The sequence below is a fragment of the Macrotis lagotis genome, chromosome 6, assembly GCF_037893015.1.
Source record: "Macrotis lagotis isolate mMagLag1 chromosome 6, bilby.v1.9.chrom.fasta, whole genome shotgun sequence".
NCBI lineage: Eukaryota > Metazoa > Chordata > Mammalia > Peramelemorphia > Peramelidae > Macrotis > Macrotis lagotis.
In genome coordinates this window covers 58390652-58416202 of record NC_133663.1, presented here as the reverse complement: position 1 = coordinate 58416202, position 25551 = coordinate 58390652, and the positions used below count along the sequence as shown (strand labels likewise).

General features: G+C 34.7%; 1 protein-coding gene across 15 annotated transcripts in view; it reads left to right on the top strand.

The window, feature by feature from the left end:
* MFF (mitochondrial fission factor) overlaps positions 1-25551 on the top strand; it is a 52432-nt gene that overhangs the window by 11865 nt on the left and 15016 nt on the right. For 3 of the 15 annotated variants that reach the window (XM_074191231.1, XM_074191227.1, XM_074191228.1), the window contains 8 exons: positions 6874-7046; positions 7257-7292; positions 9457-9548; positions 12289-12363; positions 17016-17174; positions 20389-20406; positions 22035-22067; positions 23587-23643. In XM_074191231.1, coding sequence (XP_074047332.1) covers positions 6874-7046; positions 7257-7292; positions 9457-9548; positions 12289-12363; positions 17016-17174; positions 20389-20406; positions 22035-22067; positions 23587-23643 — 643 coding nt within the window. The remainder of the gene's footprint in view (positions 1-6873; positions 7047-7256; positions 7293-9456; positions 9549-12288; positions 12364-17015; positions 17175-20388; positions 20407-22034; positions 22068-23586; positions 23644-25551) is intronic. The other 12 variants (XM_074191229.1, XM_074191233.1, XM_074191230.1 and 9 more) reach the window with 12 other exon arrangements.

Below are 25551 nucleotides of genomic sequence, written 5' to 3'. Positions count from 1 at the left end.
TCCCTGGGCTAGAGCACTCTGGAAACACCTGCTAGGGGGCTCCCCAGGCTTGCTTTTGGTTCCCAGGTGGACCTGTGCTGAGGCCTGGCCTGGCCTGGGCTCTGCTCTCTGGTGTGGCAGTTTTCCTGCTGACTTTTCCAGTTGTCCTTGGCAATCCTTGGGCTAAAAAGTCTGGAAAACGCCCTGGTGCCATGAACCCAGGAGCCCCCGCAGATGTCCCGAGGGCTGTTCCTGGATGACTAGAGCCAGTTCTTTCTGTGTGGCCTGGGCTGCACTGGGGGGCCTTTCTAACCCTAGTTGTCTTGGTTTGGAAAATTGTTTCCATTCAGTCTTTTTGTGGGTTCTGCCACTCTAGAATATAGTTAGTCATTATTTACTGCCTCTACCCTGCTTTCTTGGTTCCACCCTCCTGGACACCCTTTTAAACGACTCTCCTCCTCAAAAGTCATTTTCTAAAATTTCTCCTTATTCCTGAGAGGACTGATACAGACATGTTAGTCCATGACATCCTAAAACCCTCCTCTCTAAATGTACAATGGGTAGCTGGGCTTTCCTCCACTTTTTCTGTCACAAATTCTAAGAGAGGGCAGCTAGGTGGTGCAGTGGATAGAATGCCAGCCCTGGAGTTAGGAGGACCTAAGTTCAAATGCGGCCTCAGACACTTAATACCTCTAGCTATGTGATCTTGGGTAAGTCACTTAACCCCATTGCCGTGCAGAATACACGCACACACACACACACACACACACACACACACACACACACACAAAGTTAGAGGAGACTCTTCTCCCAAGGTTGTCTCCAACCAACTGTCAAGACCTTCTGGTGAGTGAGAAGAGAGGGAATCAGTTTAAAAAGATGCCAGTTCACTTTTGTAAAAGAGAACTTCAACCTTTATCCAGATAATTGAATTGTCCCATCACTACTGCAGTAAGTCTTGGTCTTAGACTTGTGGTCTGTCTCCCCAATTCTTAATCCCTTTACTATTTCTAGGTGGTCTGTAGGATAGTCAAATTAGAATATTGCTTCTCTTTTTGTTTCATTTACCTTCACACAAATGCTTCTTAATATATTTCTAGGTTTTTTCCACATGATCTTATCTTCTTATATTATTTTGTCTTCATCCCCCCCTTTTCTACCTGTCTTCTGTCTTTTGAACAACATATATCATGCCAAAGCCATAATTTAGTCATAGTTCTTGTCCCACCAAATCTTAGTGATGTGTCTATGAGGTCAAATGTTCCTCGTATTGTTTGTATTTGATATTTTTTTGCCAGTACTTTATTCATTTGTGTACAGATTTTTGAGGCCATAGATTTTGGTACTAAATTCCTTTCTTAGATTTTTGTCTGCATTGAACCTCCAAGCATCTCTACTGTCTTTTTTTTTTTTTTTTTTTAGGTTTTTGCAAGACAAATGGGGTTAAGTGGCTTGCCCAAGGCCACACAGCTAGGTAATTATTAAGTGACTGAGACCGGATTTGAACCCAGGTACTCCTGAATCCAGGGCCGGTGCTTTATCCACTACACCACCTAGCCGCCCGTCTTTTTATATTATAGCCATCCTGTGACATATATATGTATATGTACATACATACATATATATATGTGTATGTATATGTAGAGAGCGAGAGAGCTTGGTGAACCTACTTAAGTAATTTTTACCCCTTACATTTTAAATTAGATTTAGCATAACTCCAAGCAAGTAAATTTTTTAATTAAAGACAAAAAATTTTCTAGTTTTTTTAGCATTATCAGATTTTTTCCCATACTTTTTCCCTTACTTCCTGAATAGAACATTCCTTATTATTCCTCATCTGCACAAATAGGAAAGGGAAGTTTAATTCCTTAAGTTGAATGTTAGATTTGATGGTTCTGGAGGGATAAAGTGACTTCCTTAAGGTGAAAATATAGCTTAGTGAGAATTGAAAATGCCATAGATATTTTTGAAGAACTTGTTGTTCCCATCCAAGGGACTAGATGGATATTGTGCCAGGCAGACACATATATAAAGACCCTGACCCTACTCTGAAGCTTTTTAGTCTCCCTAGATGGTGTTTTCTGAGGCACAGTGACAGAGTATTCAACTTTTTTTTTTATCATTTTCTCAGTTTGCATTATTTTAGTCACTGTGATTTTTGTTTTCTGATTCTACTTTAAGTCATAGAAGTCTTTCCATGTTTTTCTGAATTCCTCATATTTATTCAGTCTTACATATGGTAATATTTTATCACATTCACCCATCTTGGTTTGTTTAACCATTCTCCAATTGATGGATATTTAGTTTCCAGTTATTGGATACGACAAAAAATACTACTATGAATGTTTTGGTGAACAAGAAATCCTAATTCTGTTTTTTAAAATGGGCTTTTTTTTTTTTAGGTTTTTGCAAGGCAAACGGGGTTAAGTGGCTTGACCAAGGCCACACAGCTAGGTAATTATTAAGTGTCTGAGACCAGATTTGAACCCAGGTACTCCTGACTCCAGGGCCAGTGCTTTATCCACTACGCCACCTAGCCACCCCCATAAAATGGGCTTTTTAAAAATGTCTTGTGCATTATACGTCTTCATAATTATCCCACGTATCCCTCCTCCTTCCCCCTCTCAGAAAGTAATACCACATGACAAATGGAATTTTTAAGGGAAGATTAAAAAAAATAAGACTAAATGATCGATACAAGGTTTGAAAACATGCTCCCACCTTTGTGAAGAGATGGATTGGGACTGTCTTCTCACATCTTTTCTTTTGAGTCCTGTTTGACCTTCATAATTATTTTGCATTTGCTTTTGACTTCCTGATGTGGAATTACTATTTCCATTTATAGTAATAATTGAATTGTTTTCTTGGCTCTGCTCACTTCACTCTGCATCAGTTCATCTAGATCTTTCTAAGTTTCTCTGTATTCATCACAAATGCCATTTCTTAAAGCACAGTAATGTTCCATTATTTATGTACCACAATCATTTTAGCCTTTCCTTAATCTTTAAGCATTAAGTACCTACTATGGGCCAGACTATTGTGCTAAGCACTGGTGCCACTGTAAATATTTTTACTGTATTTGGAAACTTTCTTCCTTCCAATAGTTAATTCTCTCATCAACCTCCTTGGGATGTGTCTGGTAATGTATGACAGCTTGTCAGGTGTGTTTGTAACTACAACTTGTTAATCCTATATTTTAAATTGCAATCTAAAAATCTAATTGCAGTTCTCAGACAATTTTCTTAGCCAACTGTTTTCTTACCAAATCTGTCTTTCTTGCCTGAAACCTTTGCCTTAAGGCAGAGCACTAATAGAAAAAAAAAACTAATGATACTTCCTTTTGAAGTCTTTTTATTTTCTTGCTCTAGACTTTATAATCTCTTGAATTTTTTTCTTGGCATGCAGTTTGTTCCTATATGAGTACTCAGAAGCAAGAATTAGTCATCCCGTTTGTTAATGTTACTCATGTCTCTGTTACTTCTTTGAGCTGTACCTCAGGAATATGTTTGAGGGTGGTTACCAAGGTGGGGTGTACAAATCCAAGTCTGTCTTGACCCAAGCCTTGTCACTGTTGAGACTCTGAAAAAGTCATGTAACCCTTCCCTCCCCCTCCACTGCCAACCTTTGTTGAGTCGTCTCTTAAATGAGATGCTTGGACTGAATAGCTTCCATATCCATCATCACTCGTTCTATTTCCTCCAGATTTGAATGGATAATCTCCTAGTGCTTGCATCTCCCTGACTTGGAAGACAAGTAAAAGAACCTGAGATCTGTTTCTTCAAGTTTTTCCATGGTTCTTCTCTTTTTCTTCTGTGTTCTTTCCACATTTCTGACATAAGACAGGATTCCCTCATTCCTTTTCAGATTCTTTTATCTTTCATATTGAAATTCTACTTCCATTTTTTTAATAAAAGAGATGCCTGATTCTCCCGAGTAACCTGTAGAATATTAAAGTGTTTTTTCCTGCTCCTTTTTATCCTTTTCTAGGAGAAAAATCATCATATGAGTACCAAATACAGACTATCATACTAGTGGTTTCCCAGGAAAATTGTTGGGAAAAGGCTGTCACCATCTCTCCCCTTTGTTTTGTGTCTTAACACTTTGATAGCCACAAGTCTAGTGGAAAGGATGCTGACCTACAAAACAAGGGGGCTGGCCTAGATGCCATCTGAGATTTCTTTTAGGTCTAGATCTATGATTTTATAATTCTTTTTCTCCTTAACACTTGACTATCCCAAGTCCTTGTTACCTCAGTTTACCTTGGTATTCTGCTCATCCTCTAGTCCTTCCCATCCAGCTCCAGTTCATTTTATGTTCTGCTTTAGAGGGTCCTGCTCAAATCTTCCCAAATTTCTCTTCTCCAGATCAAAACTATTACCTTTAGTTCCAGACCCTTTGGTTTGTTTTCTGTGCCATCAATGCCTAATAAAGTTAGTGCCTTGTACAGGGTAAAGTAGAAAGGGACTTGGAGTCAGGGGTTCGAATTTTTTTTCATTTAATTTCCTACCTGTGTAACCTTAGGCAATTTCCTGGACCTCAATTGGCTCACTTGTCATATGAGGGGATGGAATAGATAATTTCTGGGTCCCTTCCTAATATCCAAACCTGGAAGTAAATACTAGCTTGTTTTTAATAATAATAACATTTGTACAGTGCTTTATGATTTGCAAGGTGCCTTACAGACATATTATTTGGTCCTTATAACAACCTTGGGAGGTAGGTGCCATTATTTCCATTTTATAGATCTGGAAACTGAGGCAGGTCGAGGTTAAGTGATTTACCCTGGGTCCCTAAGCTGGTCATTCGGATCCATCACTATCGACTTCTCCACTTGGCTGCCTCTGTAGAGGTGTACCCTCTGTGGTTTCACTGCATTCTAAGAATAATTCTCTTCTTTATATATGAAGAGAGTAGTACTGAAGCAACATGAGTGGACCAGACCATGCACTTCTCTCATGTTAAAAACAGCATTTTTAAGTTTTTAGTTCCACATTCTATCCCTCCCTATTCTCCCTCCTCTCTGCCTCCCTGAGAGGATAAACAACCAGATACAGGTTATACATGTGCAATCAAGTAAAATGTTTCCATAGTAGTTACTTTGTACAAGAAGACTCAAATGAAAATTTTAAAAAAGAATGAAAGAAATAAAATTAAAAATGGCATGCTTCCATTCAGACAATATCAGTTCTTTCTCTAGAGATAGAGAATACTTCTCAGTAGTCCTTTGGGTTTGTCTTGGATCATTGTGTTTCTCAGAAGAGCTATGTCATTCACAGTCCTTCGACCACTATTGCTGTTGGACTGTGCAATGTTCTTCTGGTTCTGTTCACTTTCCTATGCATCAGTTGATGTAAGTCTTTCCAGAATTTTCTGAAATCATTCTGCCATGCCAGGTCTTTGAGCACAGTCATGTACCACAACTCGTTTATCCATTTCCCCAATTGATGGGCATTCTCCCAGTTTCCAATTCTTAGCCATTACTAGAAGAGTTATAAAGAGATAAAAATATTTTTGTACAAATTGGTTCTTTTCCCTTTTTTTGGATTTCTATAGGATATAGACCTAGCAGTGGTATTGCTGGATTAAAGGGTATGAATAGTTTTATGCCGTTTGGTTCTAAGTACCAGTAGCAATTGTTTAAAAAAAGAAATTCCTGAGCCCACAAGAGCTTCACACCAAAGAGCTCATGCTATGTTCATTCCTTAATTTGAAAATTTGCAAAAGGAGAGCTCTTAGTAATAAAGAAAGACAAGCATGATTTCATTGCTGTGTCTACCTGCAAAGGTGGGGCAGGAGGAATGGGAGGCAAGGGGGTGAGCAGTCATGACCTTTTGGACAAGAAAATAATGTAGTCATATCATTTCCCTCTAATGGGGTTGGTGGTGGTGGTGGTGGTAAAAGTACTATTAGGATCAGTTTTCTTGCTTTCAAAAATAGCTATTAATGGAGAAGGGTGAAATTGGGTAGAACAAACCATTCTCTTCATTCTCTGGGAAAATATATGTTAATTGCAACTAGGTGGTGCACTGGATAGAGCACTGACCCTGGGGTCAGGAGGACCTGAGTTCAAATCCGACCTCAAACACTTAATAATTGCCTAGCTGTGTGACCTTGGGCAAGTTACTTAACCCCATTGCCTTAAATAAATAAAAACAATTTTTAAAGAAGAAACTACCCATTCACACATCCACCACCTATGCTCATAAGAATTGATCACCTTTTTAAAGCAGGTATTAATGTGTTTTAGTGCATATAGGTTAGCATAATGGTTATCAATTAAAACCATTTTAAAAATGGTTTTGCTATTAGAATATGGTTGAAATTTTTTCTGTTCTATTATATCTGATTAGTTTTTTTATTGTTTATTTTATATTTCTTGGCTTTTTCTTTATAAAATAAATTTGCATGTGGTTTTATTTGAGATTGATTAAAATTCACTTGATTGTAATTTTAAAATTAATAATCTAGAATTTTAGTAAAAGCTTTTTAAAAGATCTTGACCATGAAGATATTTGCACTATTACTTGGGAGTCAAAGTAATAAACTGTAAGGAACTAACTGATTTTTGTTTAGAAGCCACATTTCAGTAAACATTGCTTTGTACCAGGGCAAACAAAACAGCCCCTTCTCTCGAGGAACTTGCAGTCTATCATAGGAAAGCCTAGATGGAAGAGGGAGCAGTCCTGAGGAGTGTAGCCAGGTTGGAAGGGAGGAGCTGATGGAATTCTTCCTTCTCCATAGAGGAAGGATTGGTGCAGAGAGGCCCTGGCCTCCAGTCAGTGAGTCCAGGGCAGCAATGGAGGGGGGGGGGGGGGGTTGGGAGTTTGGAAGATGGGGAAATTTGCCACCTATTTATTTTAGTGAAAAGGTGATTTTAAAATCTATCCCCTCTAGGTAATAATGAAGACATTTCATTTTCAAGACCAGCAGATCTTGACCTTATCCAGTCAACCCCCTTTAAACCCTTGGCATTAAAAACCCCACCCCGTGTTCTGACACTCAGTGAGAGACCACTTGATTTTCTGGACTTAGAAAGGCCCATCCCTCCAACTCCTCAAAATGAAGATGTAAGTAGTTTTCTTCTCAAAATTCTTGAAACAAAACAGAAAGAAGATTGTGGGGATGGGGATGTGGTTAAGAAATAATGATTCAAGTCAGACCATCATTCTCATGACCTTTGCTCACCAACACAGGACACTATTCTGTACTCTGACATAGATGCATAACTATAGGGCATAATGCTGATGCTTCTTAAATCTAATCACTTTACCTTTCAGGAAAAGTCACATTTGGAGGAAGAACTCAGCCTTCAGGTGGGTGGTGAGGAAGGACTTGATTAAAATGTGAGATTCAAGAGTTATAAAATGGTGATGGTAGGCTATTATGACATTTCATTGTTGAGTCCACCAACAAAGGAGGGGCAGGAGAATGGGAGGTTGGGGGTAAGCAGGTTTGCACCTTTTGGGTGAGGGAAAAAAGATGTAGTCATATCATTTCTCTGTAATGAGGTTGGCGGTGGTGAAAGTACTATGGAGATCAGTTTTCTTGCTTTCAAAACTAGCTGTAACAGAGAGAGATGAAATAGGGTAGAGAGCAAACCATTCTATTCATTTTCTTAATATCATCCTCTTCCAAGGAGATATTTTGTCCCTGTGGATAAAATAACCTGATATGGATCAGCCCAGAAAAGTTGTCTCAGTTCCCCTTTTGACTTGACATTGGATTGCTAGCTTTGCAATAGACCTTCTGCCTCTGGGGAACCACCTCCCCATTGAAGTTTTCTGGAACTTCTGTTTTCTCAGTATGTCATGATTCGAAGGCACAGGCAAGATCAGCATACAGAAGTCGTGAAAGATGTAGATAGTCCCACTTTTAGCAGTGATTCTGCTTGCTTCCTTTTCCTCCTACATTTACATTCATTTGATTCCACATTAAAGTTTTTAAGATCCCAGTGGCAAATAGCTTTTACTAGTGATGGTTTTTAATGTCTTAAATTTTATTGAAAAGTGATGGGAGCTTCTTAAATGATTATAAGTCACAGAACTAATCATTTGTACAAAAGAATATTCTCCAAATTGACCTTACAATCAATCATAGATGGCAATTTTAATATTAAATGCAAATTTGATTTCTAAAGTTTTTCCCACTTTTTTTAATGTCTCATTAAGCCATATCAAAATAACATATATATTGTGCCTACCTGATTCTCCCTACCCTTCCTGCTTAAGCCCACATTTCTCCTGTATACCAACCAAATTTCCAATTAGGGTTAAGAAAACTTGAAATATCCCTTAGTGATAGCAATACTCTTAAAGGAACTCTGAAGCAATGAGGAAGGCTGCGATGTCAAACTAACTCAGTATAGTGCAAAAAAAGTATAAAAAGACTTTAATATTCTTAAATTCATCTGTTTCTTGATTAAGACATGTTAGGTAATTTACCAAGTCTGATATGAAATGAAAAGTTTTTTTGATGATTTGGTATTTAACTTAGACTTGGAGTCTTTGTCTCTAAATTCTGTGCTATTTTTTAAATCAGAATTTTTTCCTATGTTTGACCAAATTAAAACCTGAGGTCTTTAAAGCAAAATTATCATTTTAGACAAATAATTATTCTACCCAGACCAGATGTTTAAACCCTACAGAGAAATTAGGAGAGAATGTTTGCCTAGTCCAACCACCACATAAGTTTTTTTAAAAATACAAAATATGCTTGCCTTCTACTTTAAAGTTAACTGCACTTGGCATACTAGCTTCTAGGATTTTTCTTTTGGCATAAATAGCAGTTAAAAGTTGTTTGTGACAAGTCTAAAAAGATAATTGTTCATTTTAAGTCCTTTTAGATGATTCAGCTTTGCTGACAATTTGATGGTTTCAATATTTGATAGTTTGAGTTTGAAGTTTTAAAAACCAATTTTAGCTTCCCTTAGTTCCCCCAACAATTAAAATAGATGTCTTGATTATGTCTGTTTCAACTGGGGATTTGATTATTTTGCTGGATAAACATTAGGAAATAAGGACCTATTGGGGGTTCAGTTTCCAAAACTACACTGAGACTTAACCAACTTTTAGTTTCTGACTTTATTTTCAAAATAAAAACATTTAGTGATGATCCCAGTATACACATGATTTCCCGAAAAGTTCTTGTTAAATGAATTTACATGAATGGAGCAGTATCCATTATATTGTGGAAGATGGCCTTTTGAAATAAATGTACAATGGTTCTTTCTATAAAGGAAATAATCTCCCCTTAATTTGTGGCCTTGTAAAATGTTGAGATTTTTGTGTTTTCTTTCTTATCATTTTCTGTTGCTTTGCAAACACTTTGAGGGTGTCTTTCTTTGATTATAATTTTATTCTAAATAGGTAATTTTTAGAATTGACTAAGAAGTTTTGTTTTGAGATACACAAACATATATTGAAAATATGTTGTCCTCCCTCAATTCTCCCACTTCCCCCTTCTCTTTTTATTATTTAGCAAATCCGTACAGCTGGCAGGCTGAAAAGAGAGAGGTCCATGAGTGAAAATGCTGTACGACAAAATGGACAATTGGTCAGAAACGATTCCATGTGAGTAGCGCCCTATCCCCAACCCTGCCCCCAACTTACTGCCCCATTGTGACAACTGTCTCTCTGTCCCCTCCATTTACCTTTCCTTAACACTTGTTTCTAATTGCATCCCTGAGTGTGTGGCTAGTGATGATTTCTTTTACTTTTGGTAGCCAAATGTCAGTTGAAAACATTTTCTTTAATATCCTTTTTGATATTTTAAATATGTTGTAATATCTTTATTTGTGTGTGTGATTTGCTCAATTGGGAATCATTTGCAAAGTATAACTTAAATGGATGAACCTTTTTTGATTCATTTAACTAGTTCTGAGACATTTTTTATCTAGCACATTGTGTTTTTAATACCTGAAAAGTGATGAAACTCAGCCAGGAATTTACCTACTTTCAAATTTAATATGTATGTGATCTCTTTTTAAGGGTTTTCATGCTAAGTGAACTGTGATAGGCAAAAACACTTTTGAAAGTAAATGTCTTTAAAAAAAAAAGAAAGTAAATGTCTTTATTCTCGCAACATAATTAACACTTTCTCACCAATGACTCCTTGGAGCTTAAGGACACAGTTACAAAGAAATAGAAGCATAATCTTTAAAGAATTTTTTTTTGTTTTTTCCATTTTGCTTTCTGAGTTGGGAAAATCTCAACCTGACTCCTATCTTAAAGTAGAAATGAACACATTATAATAGGCATACTTTAGAATTTTTATGAAACAAAAAGACCTTTACACTTTTGTGGAATCTTTTTTTTGTTTGTTTTGTTTTGTTTTTTTCAGGGCAGTGGGTTGTGATTTGCCCAAGGTCACACAGCTAGGTAATTATTAAGTGTTTGAGGTCGGATTTGAACTCAGATCCTCCTGACTCCAGGGTCGGTGCTCTATCCACCACACCACCTAGCTGCCCCTACACTTTTAAAAATAATTAAATACCAAGATTTTTTTTTGATGATATTTTTTTTATAGAATTTTACAGGATCCTCACTAATTTTTTAAAATTAAAAAAAATTATCACATGCATAATGTGTTCCCTGTTAAGTGTGGTGGCAGAACAGCTCTCAGTATCAAGCTCTCCATATCATTAAGGAGACAGAGGGTTTCACTAAGGAGTAATACAAAACAAGAGAAAGTTAAGAGTGTGCTGTAAGATGGCAGGGAAGCTGGATAGGGCAGGTTTGATATAGAAAGGGAATCCTCAGTACTGGATTTTGTTAACCTTATTTTTACTTCACATTAGATAGAATTCTCATGAGAAAGTTACTTGAAATTGCAATTAAATTTTGAAACTAAGCATTCATTTGCTTTGTTCAAAGTGTATTCTTTTGCTTAGGGAAAGGGAATGAAGCAACCACTAAAATTCCTTTGCTAAATTTATTATCTTTTAATATGTGTGGCCTTTTTTATATAGTGAAAACACAAATTCAAATAACTGAAGAGATGATTTATCCACCATCAGTTATAAATGATCATAAGTTATAGCAGATCAGGCAAGATACATAAAGATTTTCTATGTATCCCAAAGGATTTACACAAACCATATTTAAGGATTCTAGATACTTTATTTAAAATATGAGAATAACCATATATTTTGGCAGTTTTAGTTAACATAATAGATTTTTATTTATTTATTTATTTATTTTGTTTGTTTGTTTATTTATTTATTTATTTATTATTAGCTAAATCAAGAACCTGAGTTTCAAAACATTTATAAAAGGGGACAGAGAATTTTTAGTAAACTCTATAACATAATATAAGCTCTATTCTCTATAAACTCTTTATTGTCATCTCAAACCAAAAAAAGTGAATAACCATGTTGTAGAACTTAACCTATTTCAATCAATTAAATTTCATCATACAGAGCTAAATAATTGAGGAATATAACACGGTATGTTTTTCAGAGTAGATAAACTATTAACACCATTGTGTCTTTTCATTGTTTTAGCTGTCTTTAATGAGCTATCATTTCTTAGAACAGTTAACGTGCTGCTAGTTTAATCTTAAAACTGTATTATATTACAACAAATAAGGCTTCAAATCACACAACTGGAGATTTTTCAGATTTTTTAATTCTGTGTTGTGGACTCCCAACTTTTCAGCTTGGTGTTTCTAACAGTAAAGTATTTTAGTTAACCTCAGTATTTTCTCATGTCAATAGTAATGGTACCTTTCAATTTCTTTCCTGATGTCTATCATTCCTAACACATTCTGAATATGATGACATTTTTAATTTTTATGCTTAGAATAAATGGATAATTTTAGATTGTTTTTATTAGGTTTAATCATAGCTTCAAAGTAGTACATAAATGTTAAATGTTTGCTTGTAAATAAGTCCTAAATGGAATTTTGTGTATTAAGCGCTCTACATGTCACATGTATGTTAATGTGATGAGGCAGGAACAGTGATAGTATAAAAATTGATTTGCCTCTTCCAAATTTTATTAATTCTTAATATATAACTTTAGTTTTTCCTCACCAAATGAAAATAGATATAATTGTGTATTTATGTTTTGTCTTCACTTATATTACTTTTCCCTCTCTTTGACATCATTTAGAATGGGAGTAGAATGAGCAGGAGGCTGAAAACTTACGTTCTTTCAAGGCTAAATTCTTTGTTTTTAAGAAGCAATAGAAAGTGCTTACTATGTCCAGCCATCAATGCAAAAGTGGATTCTGAATAATAATATTTATATTTTAGTTATTTTGGGTATTTACAAAGATGAATGTGTAAAAGAAGCATAATTATTATTTAAGGTGGCTCAGATCAGATTCTGCCCCAAGAAATAAAATTTCAAGGTTCCAGACATCGCTTTCAGCCCCGGAATACACGTAAGATTTTTATCTGATCTGCTCTTTGCAAGTAGGAAGTGTTTTAATTCTGTAGGTTTGTAATACTAATTTGTTTTACAAAATGATTAGCACATAATGCCTTAATTCTCTTACTGCTTGTCTCTGGAATACCTCCATTAAAGGTTTCTCAAACAGTGTCATCAGACATATGATGATATGTCAGATATGCATTTGTGTGTGTGTGTGTGTGTGTGTGTGTGTGTGTGTGTGTGTGTGTACACACAGGGACATACCTAGATGGACACACACACACACATTTGCAAATATATGCGTTCTGAACTAAAATTAACCTAGAGCAATAATTCTTAGTCTTACTTGAGCTACAGTGCAGTATATTTTCAAAAACAGCCTCCTTAAAGTACCATTTGATGAATCTTTAGCATGAGCCAAAATGAAGCTTTGTTTTGGAATTTGTTTTTAAAATTTCATGATTCTTTGAGTTAATTAGATGCTCCTAATATGGTTGAGAATCATTGACCTAGAATCTACTGCATGACCCCTGTCATTGCTTTGATGCGTGAGGATTGAAGGACTGTTGGAGTTCTTTAGTGTCAGGAGAAGCAGATGACAACATCACACAGTGGGTGGGTGGGTAGGTGGATCTATTGGGTTCTGGGTTCTTCTCAATCACATTCTGAGAATCACTTGTTCTGCCTGACATAGACCTCAAAAAGGGTTTTTTCCTGTTTTTGACAACTTAAGAAATAACAAGGAAATTTATCATTCATCTGAAAATTTGAATGTTTTCCCTTTGATTGTTTTTACGCACAAATTGTCAGAAAAAGACCAACATCTCACCAAAGAGGATTAATTTCAAAAATTGAGGAATATCATTTCTCATAGAAAACCTTGGGGGGAAAAGGCAATTGACTTTAGACTCATTTTTTGGTAATGAACTTACACATATTAATGCCAAATCTGCTTATTATCTTCTAACATTGTTTAGCCCAATACATGTGTAGTAGATTATTCTGCAATGCTAAAGTAGATAAAGTACCAGTAAAATAACAAGATTGACACTACCCTTAATGCTTTCTTTAAAGTTTTTCTAACTTGCAAACAAATTTAAATGAAACTTCAAGTGGAATGTTACTAAACATTAGTTTGAAATTAATGGTATTTGTTCATTTGAGTAGTTAGTTATGTTCTGCCTTGTCTACAGAGTAATATCTGGGTGATGATAACTTTTCTGCTACTTCTGTTATGAAATGTTTTGGTTTGGTTTTTAACTTTTTTTTTTTTAAGAGTACCTGCCTTTTCTTTCTTTTATTAAGCAGAATAGATCTTGAATGCCAACAGAAATTTTTCATTGACTTAAGGGTAATCTTTATATTGATGGTCCTTCTGATTCTGATAACCTCCATGCATTACTCATTCATTTTATTTGTCCCAGAATTTTCTTGTTATTTGTGAAAAGGGGTCAGTTCTTGAGGTTCAAAACTAAAAAATTTTTCTCAGAGTGAATATACAGGGAAGAATGAATGTTCTTAGAGCAATAAAATTTTAAGTTAAAGATTTTATCTTAATTCTTCAATTGACTTCCAAAAAATAAATGCATTTATTATGACTAGAACAGTCTGAGCTTTTATCTTGCATAGACTCCTCTCAGCAGTAGCAGTTGATGTGACAGTATTCCCTTTTTCTTTTTTGAATTTTCAGTTGTTGATTTTCAGTTTATCAGAAACTAAAATAAGTTTGACATTTTCAATTTAAATGAAATTAAAGGTCATAATAAATTTATTTTTTTTTTGACAATATGAGAAAGAAATATGAGAGAGAAAGACCTGAATTCAAATCTACCTCCACATATTAGTGTTGGCTTTGGACCAGGGGCAAGTCACTTAACTTCTCAGTGCTCCTGGCAACTTTTTAAGATAGGATGTTTCAGAGAAGGTACTGACCTATTTAAAAGTTGAGCACAGTTCTTTTACTGATGATTTCACAAGTCCAGTCCTTATCTCTGTAGGTGTTAAGACATTTTCTTTAATCCCCATTAAGAAGTAAATAATATTATCAATGAAGTACTTTGAGAGGAAATGGTAGTGAGGTTATTCTTGATAACATTTATAAAGACACTAGCCTTCATCTATCATCTCTAAGTAGTTTCTCTCAAGTTTTATTTTTAAAACTATACTATAATCCAAGAAGCCTTAAGTCTTCAGAACTTGAATAAACTTTTCTTTATTGTCAGTTCTGACTCAAGATTTATCTTTCAGGAAATGATTTTCATTTACTCTCTAGAGATCATTAAATTCCAAGGGACCAAAAGCATCTGGGTCAAAGGTTCAACTTATCGTCATTTTTTTTTTATTATTTTGTTCTTGGACATCATGTACAAAAATGATTTAAACTTTTAAAACTAAAATATGTTGTATGAATGTATGTGCACACAGAGATAGACATATCTACAAATGTAAATAATTCTGTTAATATGTAAATCAAATTTATGTATCTGACTCAGAGATTAATATAATATTTAGAAAAGTATTAGCAAAAGTCATAAACTTCACAGTGCAGTCATTGATAATTATCCCTGGCTGGTGCTGCAGGGTAACTGTTAAGCTAGACAAACTTTTTTTTTTTGGCAAGGCAGTGGGGTTAAGTGATTTGCCCAAGGTCACACAGCTAAGTATTAAGTGTCTGAGGTCATATTTGAACTCAGGTCCTCCTGACTCCAGGGCCGGTGCTGTATCCACTGTGCCACCTAACTGCCCCTAGACTAACTTTTCAATAACTTGAAGGATATGAGGTGGAACATTTGTTTCAGATTATTTGTTTTATTTTCTCTCTTTGCCTCTAGGTTCCAGTGGCATTCCTCTACTATGAACTCACAACCAGGTTTCCTACTGTTAGCTCTTCAGGCATTCTCTGTCTTACCTAGAATTATTATTACTGCTTACTTCCCAGGCCATTTTGCTTCTGGATCTTCAGGTCTTACCTTTCTCAGTCAGTTTATTGACTGTTACAGAGACTGCTGTCCCACAATTCAGGATGGCTTTTGCTATATACCCACTATCATCATGTAAGCACATTCCTAAAATGAGCAATTTGATAGACTGACTGTAGGAGCCTGAGTAAGTCATCTGAGGAAAAGAGAGTTTCAATTTTCAAGATATAAAATGTCCTTGGCTCTAATGTAGATTCCTAAATTTGTTGGGGTTTTCAAACAATGTCACAATTTATCTTTTAACCTTGACAATATTTGTCTCAGCCCCTTCTAATGTAACAAAGGAATAAATGGAACAAGTGGCTCCTTGCTTAATAAAGTATTAATACTTTATAATTAGCATCTGAAATACTCAAAAATTCTTCAGAGTTTCTATAGGTTTGGTTCAAGACTCCAAAATTCTCTTTAATTACCTCATTCATCTTGCAAGTTCATTAAAAATTCTTATCACATCTAGAAATCTGACATAAGGCAAAAGAAACAAAACATCTTTATTTTACTTCATCCATTGTTAATTGGTATCATTGATCCTGTCATCATTCTTTGATGCCAGCACATAAAGCATATACTAATCTTGTCATAAAGGCAAAATGTGTAATATTCACTTCTCTTGGGTGTCATAATTCTGCTTTTGCATAGTCATGAATAACTAGCCCAGGCAATGAGGTGCCATATCTGTATATTATTCCAGTATCTAATACTGAAGTGAATATGTTCCAAAACTATTAAGGTTACTAAAAAGCCCTTTCCAATCTTAGAAGAGTTTATTTGGCATGTTCCCAAATATAATAGTTGTTCAAATGTACTCAGCTTTGAGGAGACTTTGGAGATGGAGCCAAAGAAAGTGAATTTCATGCTAAATGTGAATAAAAGATTCAAAGTATTCTTCATACTCAGAAGTAGTAATGGACCATCGTTTTCCTAATTTTAAAAGCATTCTTGGCCTCCAAAGATTAAGTAGTGCTGCCTTGTTTAGAAAAAGATAAAGGTTCTTATTTCTTTCTCGTTTGTTTTTTTCTGTTTCATTTGTGCATATGAGCATGGACAAATAAGTAATCACAATGCTTTTCTTCAGTTTTATAGGACTTAGACCTTTACATTCATCTTTTTATTTTTTTTAACAATTGATTTCCTGAAAAAATGACTTCCAGATGAATTAACAATTTCCTTTCTCTTTAAATGGAAGGTTCATGAATTAACATGTTACTGCATAGCCTTTTGATATTCATGTGCTTGAACTTTGTCATCTGCATATTATAATTCTTTTTGAGTCTTCTAATTATCCGGGAGATATACATTTTGCTTACTTAGACATGTGTTTATTTCAGGCTGAATACCAGGTAAAATGAAAATGCCTCCAAGGCAGGGGGAAGCCCCATTGGAACTGATCTCTGCTCTTCTATGTTCTCTTTCATATTGATGCAGTTGGATTACTTTTGTATTTTGGTACAAAAACTACCATTCTTGTTTGACATCTAGTCTTGAAATTTTTTTCTTCAGCAAAATATTTTATCTTATTAAGTTTTGGGGGTTGATAGTGATTTTATCTGTTGAAACTGGAGGGTGGGGAACTGGTAAAGAAAAATGAAGTATATATAAATGTTTGGGGAAGATATTTAACCAAAGTTTTGTTCAAATCTGACTCCAGTATTTTTCTCTTCATTTGCTGTGCTTGTATACACAGTGTGACACCATCACAACAACAGGCCCGTGTCTGTCCTCCCCATATGTTACCCGAAGATGGATCTAATCTTTACTCTGCTCGGGGCATTTTGTCGTTTATCCAGTCTTCTACTCGTAGGGCTTACCAGCAGGTCTTGGATGTGCTGGATGAAAATCGCAGGTGATTGGCCATCAGTGACTCTGCCAGCTTTACTACTTTGTTTTTTATTATCATTATTTCTATTTTTTTGGCTTCTTGTTGGTGGAGTGTGGTGTCTTTTGTGTTTTCTTCTGTATAGCTTCTTTCTAACTAGCAGTGGATGAAATAGCTTGTTTTGCTTTCCTTTGCTTTCAGTGTTCTTAACTTATTGTCCAAAATTCACATTTCTTGAGGTCATGTTATCTAATTCGTACACTTGGTAAAGTATGATAGTGAGCTTCTAACTGTAGCAACTGAATGGCATTTTTAAAGTTTTAGTTTACTTATTCTGGATACTTGGGATTGGATATGTCAAGAGATGACTAGTCATTGTTATTTATATAAATAAAATTGACCTTTGCAGGCTCCTAGAATTTATTGTACAAAGGGCCCTCAGACAGGATCTAGTTATAGGTATTGGACTTATACAGGTGAGGAACTGAGACACTCACACTTGAAGTGGTTTCCTCATGTCATCATATTGCAAAGCCAGCATTGGAGGCTGGGCCTTGTGGTTGAAGCCACTGTTCTTTCTATAACATACTCAAACACATTTATCCAAAGTAATGTCAGTCAGATTTTGTCTTATAGTATCATTTTATGTAGGAGATATTTAGGCTTTTTCTGTCTAGTCACAGAGATGTGATAGAAAGCATCTGGGATATATATATATACATAGGCTCATGGTCTTATTGACAAAACTCTAGGAAATTTTTACACAGATAATAAATATTGACTTCTTTTAAAATTTGAGTATTGGGGTGGCTAGGTGGCGCAGTGGATAAAGCACCAGCCCTGGAGTCAGGAGTACCTGGGTTCAAGTCTGGTCTCAGACACTTAATAATTACCTAGCTGTGTGGCCTTGGGCAAGCCACTTAACCCCATTTGCCTTGCAAAAAAAAACCTAAAAAAAGAAAAAAAATTGAGTTTTAATCGCAGCCTTATAGCTATCTTATTTGTTTTTACTCCTTCTTATGTAAGACATGTTACTGTAGGTAGCAAAATTTAATCTTGGGTTTTTTTCCTTTATCTTACTTGAATGGTGCCTTAGATTACAAAGCCCATACTTCTTTGTACTGGTTGTGACCACATTTAAAGCTCTCTTGAGAGTATTTCTTTAAAAGCATTTAAGAATGCCTTTGGGGTAATATTTTTCATGCCAGTTTTTTGCTGATTCTCTTTTTCTGGGAGATGGGAAGTCAAAGGAAATGATGAGTTCATTAGGTAAGTCCTATGGTAAAGTCTTTATTGATGCAAATCAGCTATGACTCCACCATTTAGTCTTATAGAGTTGCTTGTGAGTAGTGAAACCAATTTATTCCTTCCAGGTTTCTGTCAGAGGTGGGCTTTGAACCCAGTCCTGACTTTGAGGCCAAGCTCTTTATCCATTAGTGAAGTGGCATCGTTTCTTTGATAAAAGCTCACAGTTATGTAGAGCTTTGGGTTTGCCCTGTGAACATGTGCTTTTGAAGCTTGTCATACAGCATCTTCAGTAGAAGAATAAGCAATTTGTGTAGTTTTCTAGACTATAGATGCTGTAGCAGGAAAGCAAGCTTGTTAATATTGTAACTACAATTTTAACTATTTTATGAAGACCTGACAGCCTAACTGGTCTTTACTTTAAAAGAGCTATTATTCGTTGGTCCCGTTCATAAGAGATCATATGTAAAAAACGAGTATGATTCAATATGGCTTGTTGAGGAAAGATGTTGCCATTGTGCACACATCCATGAAGGCAGTGGCAGACCTATTGGTTTAATCAAGTAGCAGGATATCTTGTCCATAATTCTCAACCTTTGGAAATGCAGCTCTGGGATCTCATCCCTTCTTATTAGAGGAATGCCAGACTGGGTCTGTAGACTATACAATGATTCTGGAGTCTGTTGATGAATTGGGATTTTCTCTTTTACAATCTGGAAGTCCTGGAACTTTTCTAGAGTCATTCTGTTTCCTGATAGGAATTTTCTTAAACTTAAAATGACACAGAACTGCAGGCTATCTAGTCTCACATATCTGACATAGTCTAAAATTCTCTAATTTTAGGGACATGAGCCAAAGGTACTCAAGGCTAGTTTTTAACATGTTCACTGAGTGTGAATATTTTTCTCTAGCCTATAGTTACTCCATAACTCTCTGTCAGGACTTTTACTATTTCTTTTCTTGGAAAGTACTAAATTCCAGTATAATAAATGCTGTTATAATGACTATTAACAAATACTAAAAAAAAAAAATTTCCAAGTTCCAGAACCCTAATTATATTAAATTATAATAAAATTCCAGCTTGATGAAATACTTGGGATATTTCTTAAAAAGATCCTGGAAAGTATGACTAAAGCAGTAATAACCTATCTATTTATTAGATAAAAAGAATTTACATGAGGTTCACTGATGCTATATCAGAATTCTTAACAAGACTTCAGTTGAATTTGCCTATTATGTAAATCACTTTAAGCCCTTTGTGAATTTTTAGATATTGTAAATTTTGTTATTTTAAAGTTGTCTTTCTAGGCAAAAAAAAACCTCTTAATCTTCCCTTAATTATTTGAAGCACCACCAGTATGTATAATATAGATAACTTTTAATTATTCATGAATTAATTCTATTGATAGTGATGCTATCTGGTCTCCTAGACACATCACAAGATCTCATTCTAAGTATACAGTCTCAATGGATGGTTTCTTTAGGAAAGGTTTTATATTGTATTCCAATCTCTTAGATTCTGTGTATTGGATAAGCTTTATTCATAGATATCAGCAACAAATAAAATTCCTCTTATAAAAACCTCATAGCATGATTTCTTAGAAATTGGAAAATAGGAATGTGAAATTTGGATAATTATTTACCTGCATGATTACAAATTAATGCTGCTTATATGGTTAAAATGACTTTTTTTTTTTTTTGGTTATTCTGTAGGATAACAGTTTTCCTTTGTTGATTTTTGCTCTTGGGTATCTTTTAACTTTGGTCCTATCTCCTTCAGAAAGAACGTTTTTAAGTGAGCTATGGCAATTGTATTATTGAGTTTCTGGGTTTCATTTTTTTTTTCCAATCAGCTTTTCTGTCTGCTTTGTTATAATTGTACCATACTGACTTGGCATAATTGTCTTTTTTTTTTTTTAATTAAAAGGACACTGATTTTTTTTATTTTAAAATTAACTATTTAAATTTGTCACTGATTACTTCTTTTGCATTTCAGAATGGACAGTGAAAATAGGTCAGTTTTGCTTTGCCTCTTGAGTTTGTAATTGTACAATGAAAATTCAGGTCATTAAAAAGAAAAATTCTGGAAGCATTTATTCACATCAGTTTAGTAAATAAGATATTTATAACTATTTGACAGTGTCCCTTTAATATTTACTATTATTATGCATTTGGTAATCAATGAAATAACATAATTTATTCTAAAAAATGCATTGTCACACAAATTAAAGTGAATTTTGAATTATTTTAGGTAGGTTGAAATGTTTTCCATTTTGATGTTCTCCTGGCACTCGAGCTCATTTTGTTTTAGAAATCTTGACCTACGAATCTTGGAATTTTAGCATGCGGAAATAAGGTACATGTATTAAGGGCCACCAAGTTAGAATTCAATTTAAATTATGTGACTTACACATTAACTAATAGAGGAATGCATCATCATCTCCATTTCATATGTTTGATGGTGGGTCATCAGCTTATAATTTTTAATTGTTTAAAGAATGTGTTTACACATGCATCCTTATATATGTGTATATATATGTATATATATATGTATATACCCACATGCATACACCTATATCTTTATTTATTATAGAAAATATTCATAGATATTTATTCTACTTGACTGATAGGACATATCAGCTTTGTCATGAAGTGTTATCATAAGAGTATTTATTCAATACCCTAAGTACCCATTGAGCCACTTGTTAGAAATACTCTTTTATACGAAGATTTATGTGGAGCTGGTGAATAATTTCCACATTATTCCTCCATGTTCCCAGAGAGGTGGTTGATATGCACATCAAAACCAGTAACCCCAGGACCCAAGGGCCATTTTGGCTTAATCCTTTATCAGACCAAAAACATGTTGGGCTGTTATCTTTTACTTAAGTCAATGGTTATAAGGAATACTTGCTGATGACCACAGTACATTCACAAATCTAGTTACTTGTATATACAATTTGAAGTAAACTAACAACACCTAACTTGTCTTTGGAATACAAATAAGTACTGAAGCAATTTTGTCATGAGAGTGGTATAATAGTTTTTTTCAAAATGTCCATCCAATGTAAAAATTATTGATATTTTAAAGAATCTCATTTTAATAAAACAATATTATTTAAACCGTAGTAAAAAGGTATTGTATTGGTGAACAGCCATAAAGTGTATCTATGGTGTTTCTTTGCCCCAAATAATTTTTTTTAAATGCACACATACACATACACACACACACACGATATATGTACACACATATATTTGGATTATATAATTGTACCTCTGTAAAATTATTTTTCTCTGCAATACCAGCAATTTATATTGCTATTTAAAAGAAACATATTGACCCAAATAATCTTTGCAATAGGACTGAATGACCACAGATGTTTTTATTCTACTACTGTACTAGGCAGTGTATTTTTAACAATATAGGTTTTTAACTTTGTACTATCCATTTTGCCAGTTGCCACAGTAGATAGTTGATTATTCTAGTTATGGTTAGCATTAGGAAAAAATTATTCAACCTCAAAATCTACCTTAGAAGGAAACTAGAATTTCAGTGGTTCATAAGAGAAAATGGGTGCGTGTGTGTGTTTTTGTAACTCTTCTAGATGCCTTTCTAATTTTCCTTTATATTATAATTACCAGTTTGAGAAGACAAAATGAAATGCGATGTGAAAGGTAACCTTTGGCTTCTTGGCTGTGCAATATAGAACGGAAATCTTTGTGGCGGAAGTAACTCTTTCATACTATTCACGTGGCAGATATGTTGGAATAGAAGTATGCTTTCAAATCTCAAACCTTCATCTGTTGTCGTAACTTGAAGAACAACAGTGACTTCTGCTAACATTTATTAACAAATGTAATCATATTCTGAATGGTGTTTTAGTTAAAATTTTGATGAGAATTGTACCAGTTTAAAATAGTTCAGAAATTTTTAAGATCTAATTTTTATTTCTCCTTTAACTAACAAAATGCAAGTTTCACGAGCCTCCCCAAAAGTACTTTAGCATTTCCACTGGGTTGCTAGCCTAGGATAGATACCTTTGTGCAGCCTTTAACAAAAAACAAGTGTTAAGATTGTTGGGTTATTAGGTCACCTTTGAGGAGAATGAATTACACTGTGACCCAAAACACTGTGAATCTTGTTAACTTTTGGAGGACACAACTCCAAAAGATTTTAAAATATTATTATGGATAAGAAATATAGTATCATACAGCACCTAATAGTAACTGGAAATAAATTGCATCAACAATGAAAATAGGAATTTTTCTTCTACTCTCCTCTTTCCCTTCTGTGTCAGTAAACTTTGCAGACTACTTTTGGGAGAATTGCTTAAGTTTTAATTTGGTGGGAAAGGCATGAATCCTTGTGTGAGTGGTGAGCTCTGATCCCAGCCAGCGGCAGGGCAGTGCCTTCAGCCCTGAGCTCACTTCCCCACACAGTTTTCCTCTGCACCTTATTTAGCCTTCATTGTCAGCAGCCCTGTATGTCAGTCCTGGTTGTCTCTGGAGACTAAACTTCAGTTATGGAGTTCTGCATGCTGCCTCACCTGCTCCTGCTCAGCTTCTAAAACTTGCCATCCCTTGACGTGGGACCTTTTTTGCTCCAGAACTGAGGGATGTATCTCTGCTCTTGAAAGTGAAGATCTTTTATACTTAGTGGGCTGTTTTGTTTTTTTTAAATAATAATCCCCCAAAAGGGTGGAGTGGAGGGAGCCATGGGAGACATTAGTCCATTAAAAATTGCAATTCTGATTCAACAAAGTTGTACTGATTGGAATCAAATGAGCAACCATGATCATGCAGGTGCAGCTAATTGGTCCTGAGACATTTTTGAAGTTTCTCATGATTAAAAAAAGAAATTCCATAGGACTTTTTGATAAATTTTTCCCTTGAGTTTCATTAAACTTATATTGTGAATACTGTCTTGTCACAGCAGCATTTCTGTTATCTAAGGGTTTTTTTTATCAATTTAGTTTTATTTGATGAGAAATATAAAAAAGGAAGGCATTTAAAATATAAACTTGTTTAAAATTACTTTAGGTAACATTATATTGTATTGAAACATTATACAATATAATTGAATATATTTGACATTTCTCTTTGTCCTGTTTTTTCCCCACATTTGTGTTTTTCATTACTTCCTCTGTGTTTCCTGATCTGTCTCGTGCCTACTTCCTGCAAAACCCTGCTTTAGGCCAGTGTTACGTGGGGGTTCCGCGGCTGCCACCTCTAACCCTCATCATGACATCAGGTAAACTGGGTGTCCTTATTGAGCCTTTTAGCCAATCAAGGATAAGTAAATAGTTTATTAAAGTTTTGTCTCTATCAATCTGGAATTTCAAGTACATTAATTGTTGAATTTTCCAATATACTTTGGATTCCTTTGGTTTTCACCTTTATGATTTGGTCAGTTCCTAAAAGAAATGCTTGTACTTGTAACTTGTACTTGAACTAGTAATATTCTGTGGATCAGGAAATTTCTTTAGCTCTACAATCAAAGCCTGAGAAAGGCTACTTATTTTTTTTTAATGGCACAGGAAAAAGATAGTCATAGACTCATAGCATGGCAGGAAAAAAGTCTTGAAGAGACCTTGGATGTCATTTCAACCAAGATTTCTTAACCTGGTATCCTTGAACTTTTTTTTAAATTATATTTTGACAGTTGTATCTCAGTGTTTCTTATACTTTCAGTGTGTCTCATTTAGATTATTTAATAATCTTCCGTGTATAATTTTTGCATTTAAAAATATTATTATGAGTAAGTCTTAGAGGATCCACCAGACTGCCAAAGAAATCCATGATACAAAAAAGATTAAAAACCACTCATCTAAATCAAATCCATCATTTCATAGATGAAATATGTCAACAAAAAGGAGTTACCTAAAGTTACATATAGGGTTAATTGCAGAGCTATTGCTCAAACTCTTCTTCTGATGACCAGTCTTTCTACTATACTACATTGCTTCTCTCAAGTCCTGATTTATGTGCATCTGATTGTTAATGTATGTGCATTATTGCACATTACTGATATTTCCTTATCAGCTGAGTTTTGGTTCTTAACTGCATCAGGTCTCTAAGGAATCATTTTTAATTTGTTGAGATAGATAAATAAAATAAATTAATTTTTATAAGATAAAATTAAAAATAAAAGTTGATAATCTAATTAAGCTTTAAAAAAATGACTTCGTTTTTAATTTCTTGATTTGGCTGTTCCATGTATAATTCATATATTCCCTCCCACTGATGGACTTTTACAAATAGCTTTACCTTTTGTCATTGGCCCTCTACATCTGTGTTCAAATCCAATATTCAAATACATCAGGGACTCGGTGATCTCATGAATATAAATATTCCCTTTAGTAATGCAGATCACATCCTGTTTGCCTGCCCATCCTGTCTTCCCTATACCAATAAGCACAGATGCTGCTCAAAAATAAATGTGGGGAAGCATCAGGGACACCAAAGCAAAATAGCCTTTGCTGTATATTCTCCTGGAGGGACCAAGACATCCCCCCTTCTCAATGGGGAACTGGTTGCAGAAGTATTCAAAAATGGGTCATCATTGGACCACCAGTGACTACTTGACTTTTTCTTTTTACTAAGGTAATTAAATTCATGACAATTTCTTCATTTTTGTTCTATGATCACTTTGTCTTTCCCTACAAATATTTTCAAACTGTTAGCCAAAACTGTGTTTTGACTCTGTTTTCTTAAAATTTTCAATTTCAAGTCATACAAGACTCAATTTAAAAGGTAAGGTATTTTTGAAAACCAGGAAGTTTTTAACCTGTAGTCTGTGAGTTTATTAATATTTTAATAAGTATTTCAGTATGATGGGGTATCCTTTGTAAAATCCTATGCATCTTATTCTGTGCATTTAAGGAACAATCAGTATTCATTAGCTTTCCCAGACTGCTGTGACCAAAAAGACTAAACATGTCTGTTCGTTGCACATTTCATTGAGATATGTCAGTTGTTTTTCACTTGCTTAGATTTCTTTGACAAGGTAAACTTAGTTTAGTTTTTCAGTTATGTCCAACTCTCTGTGAGTCCATTTGGGATTTTCTTGGCAAAGATACTGGAGTGGTTTGTCATTTCCTCTTCCAGCTCATTTTATAGATGAGAAAACTACAGTTAAGAGTTAAGTGACTTTCCCAAG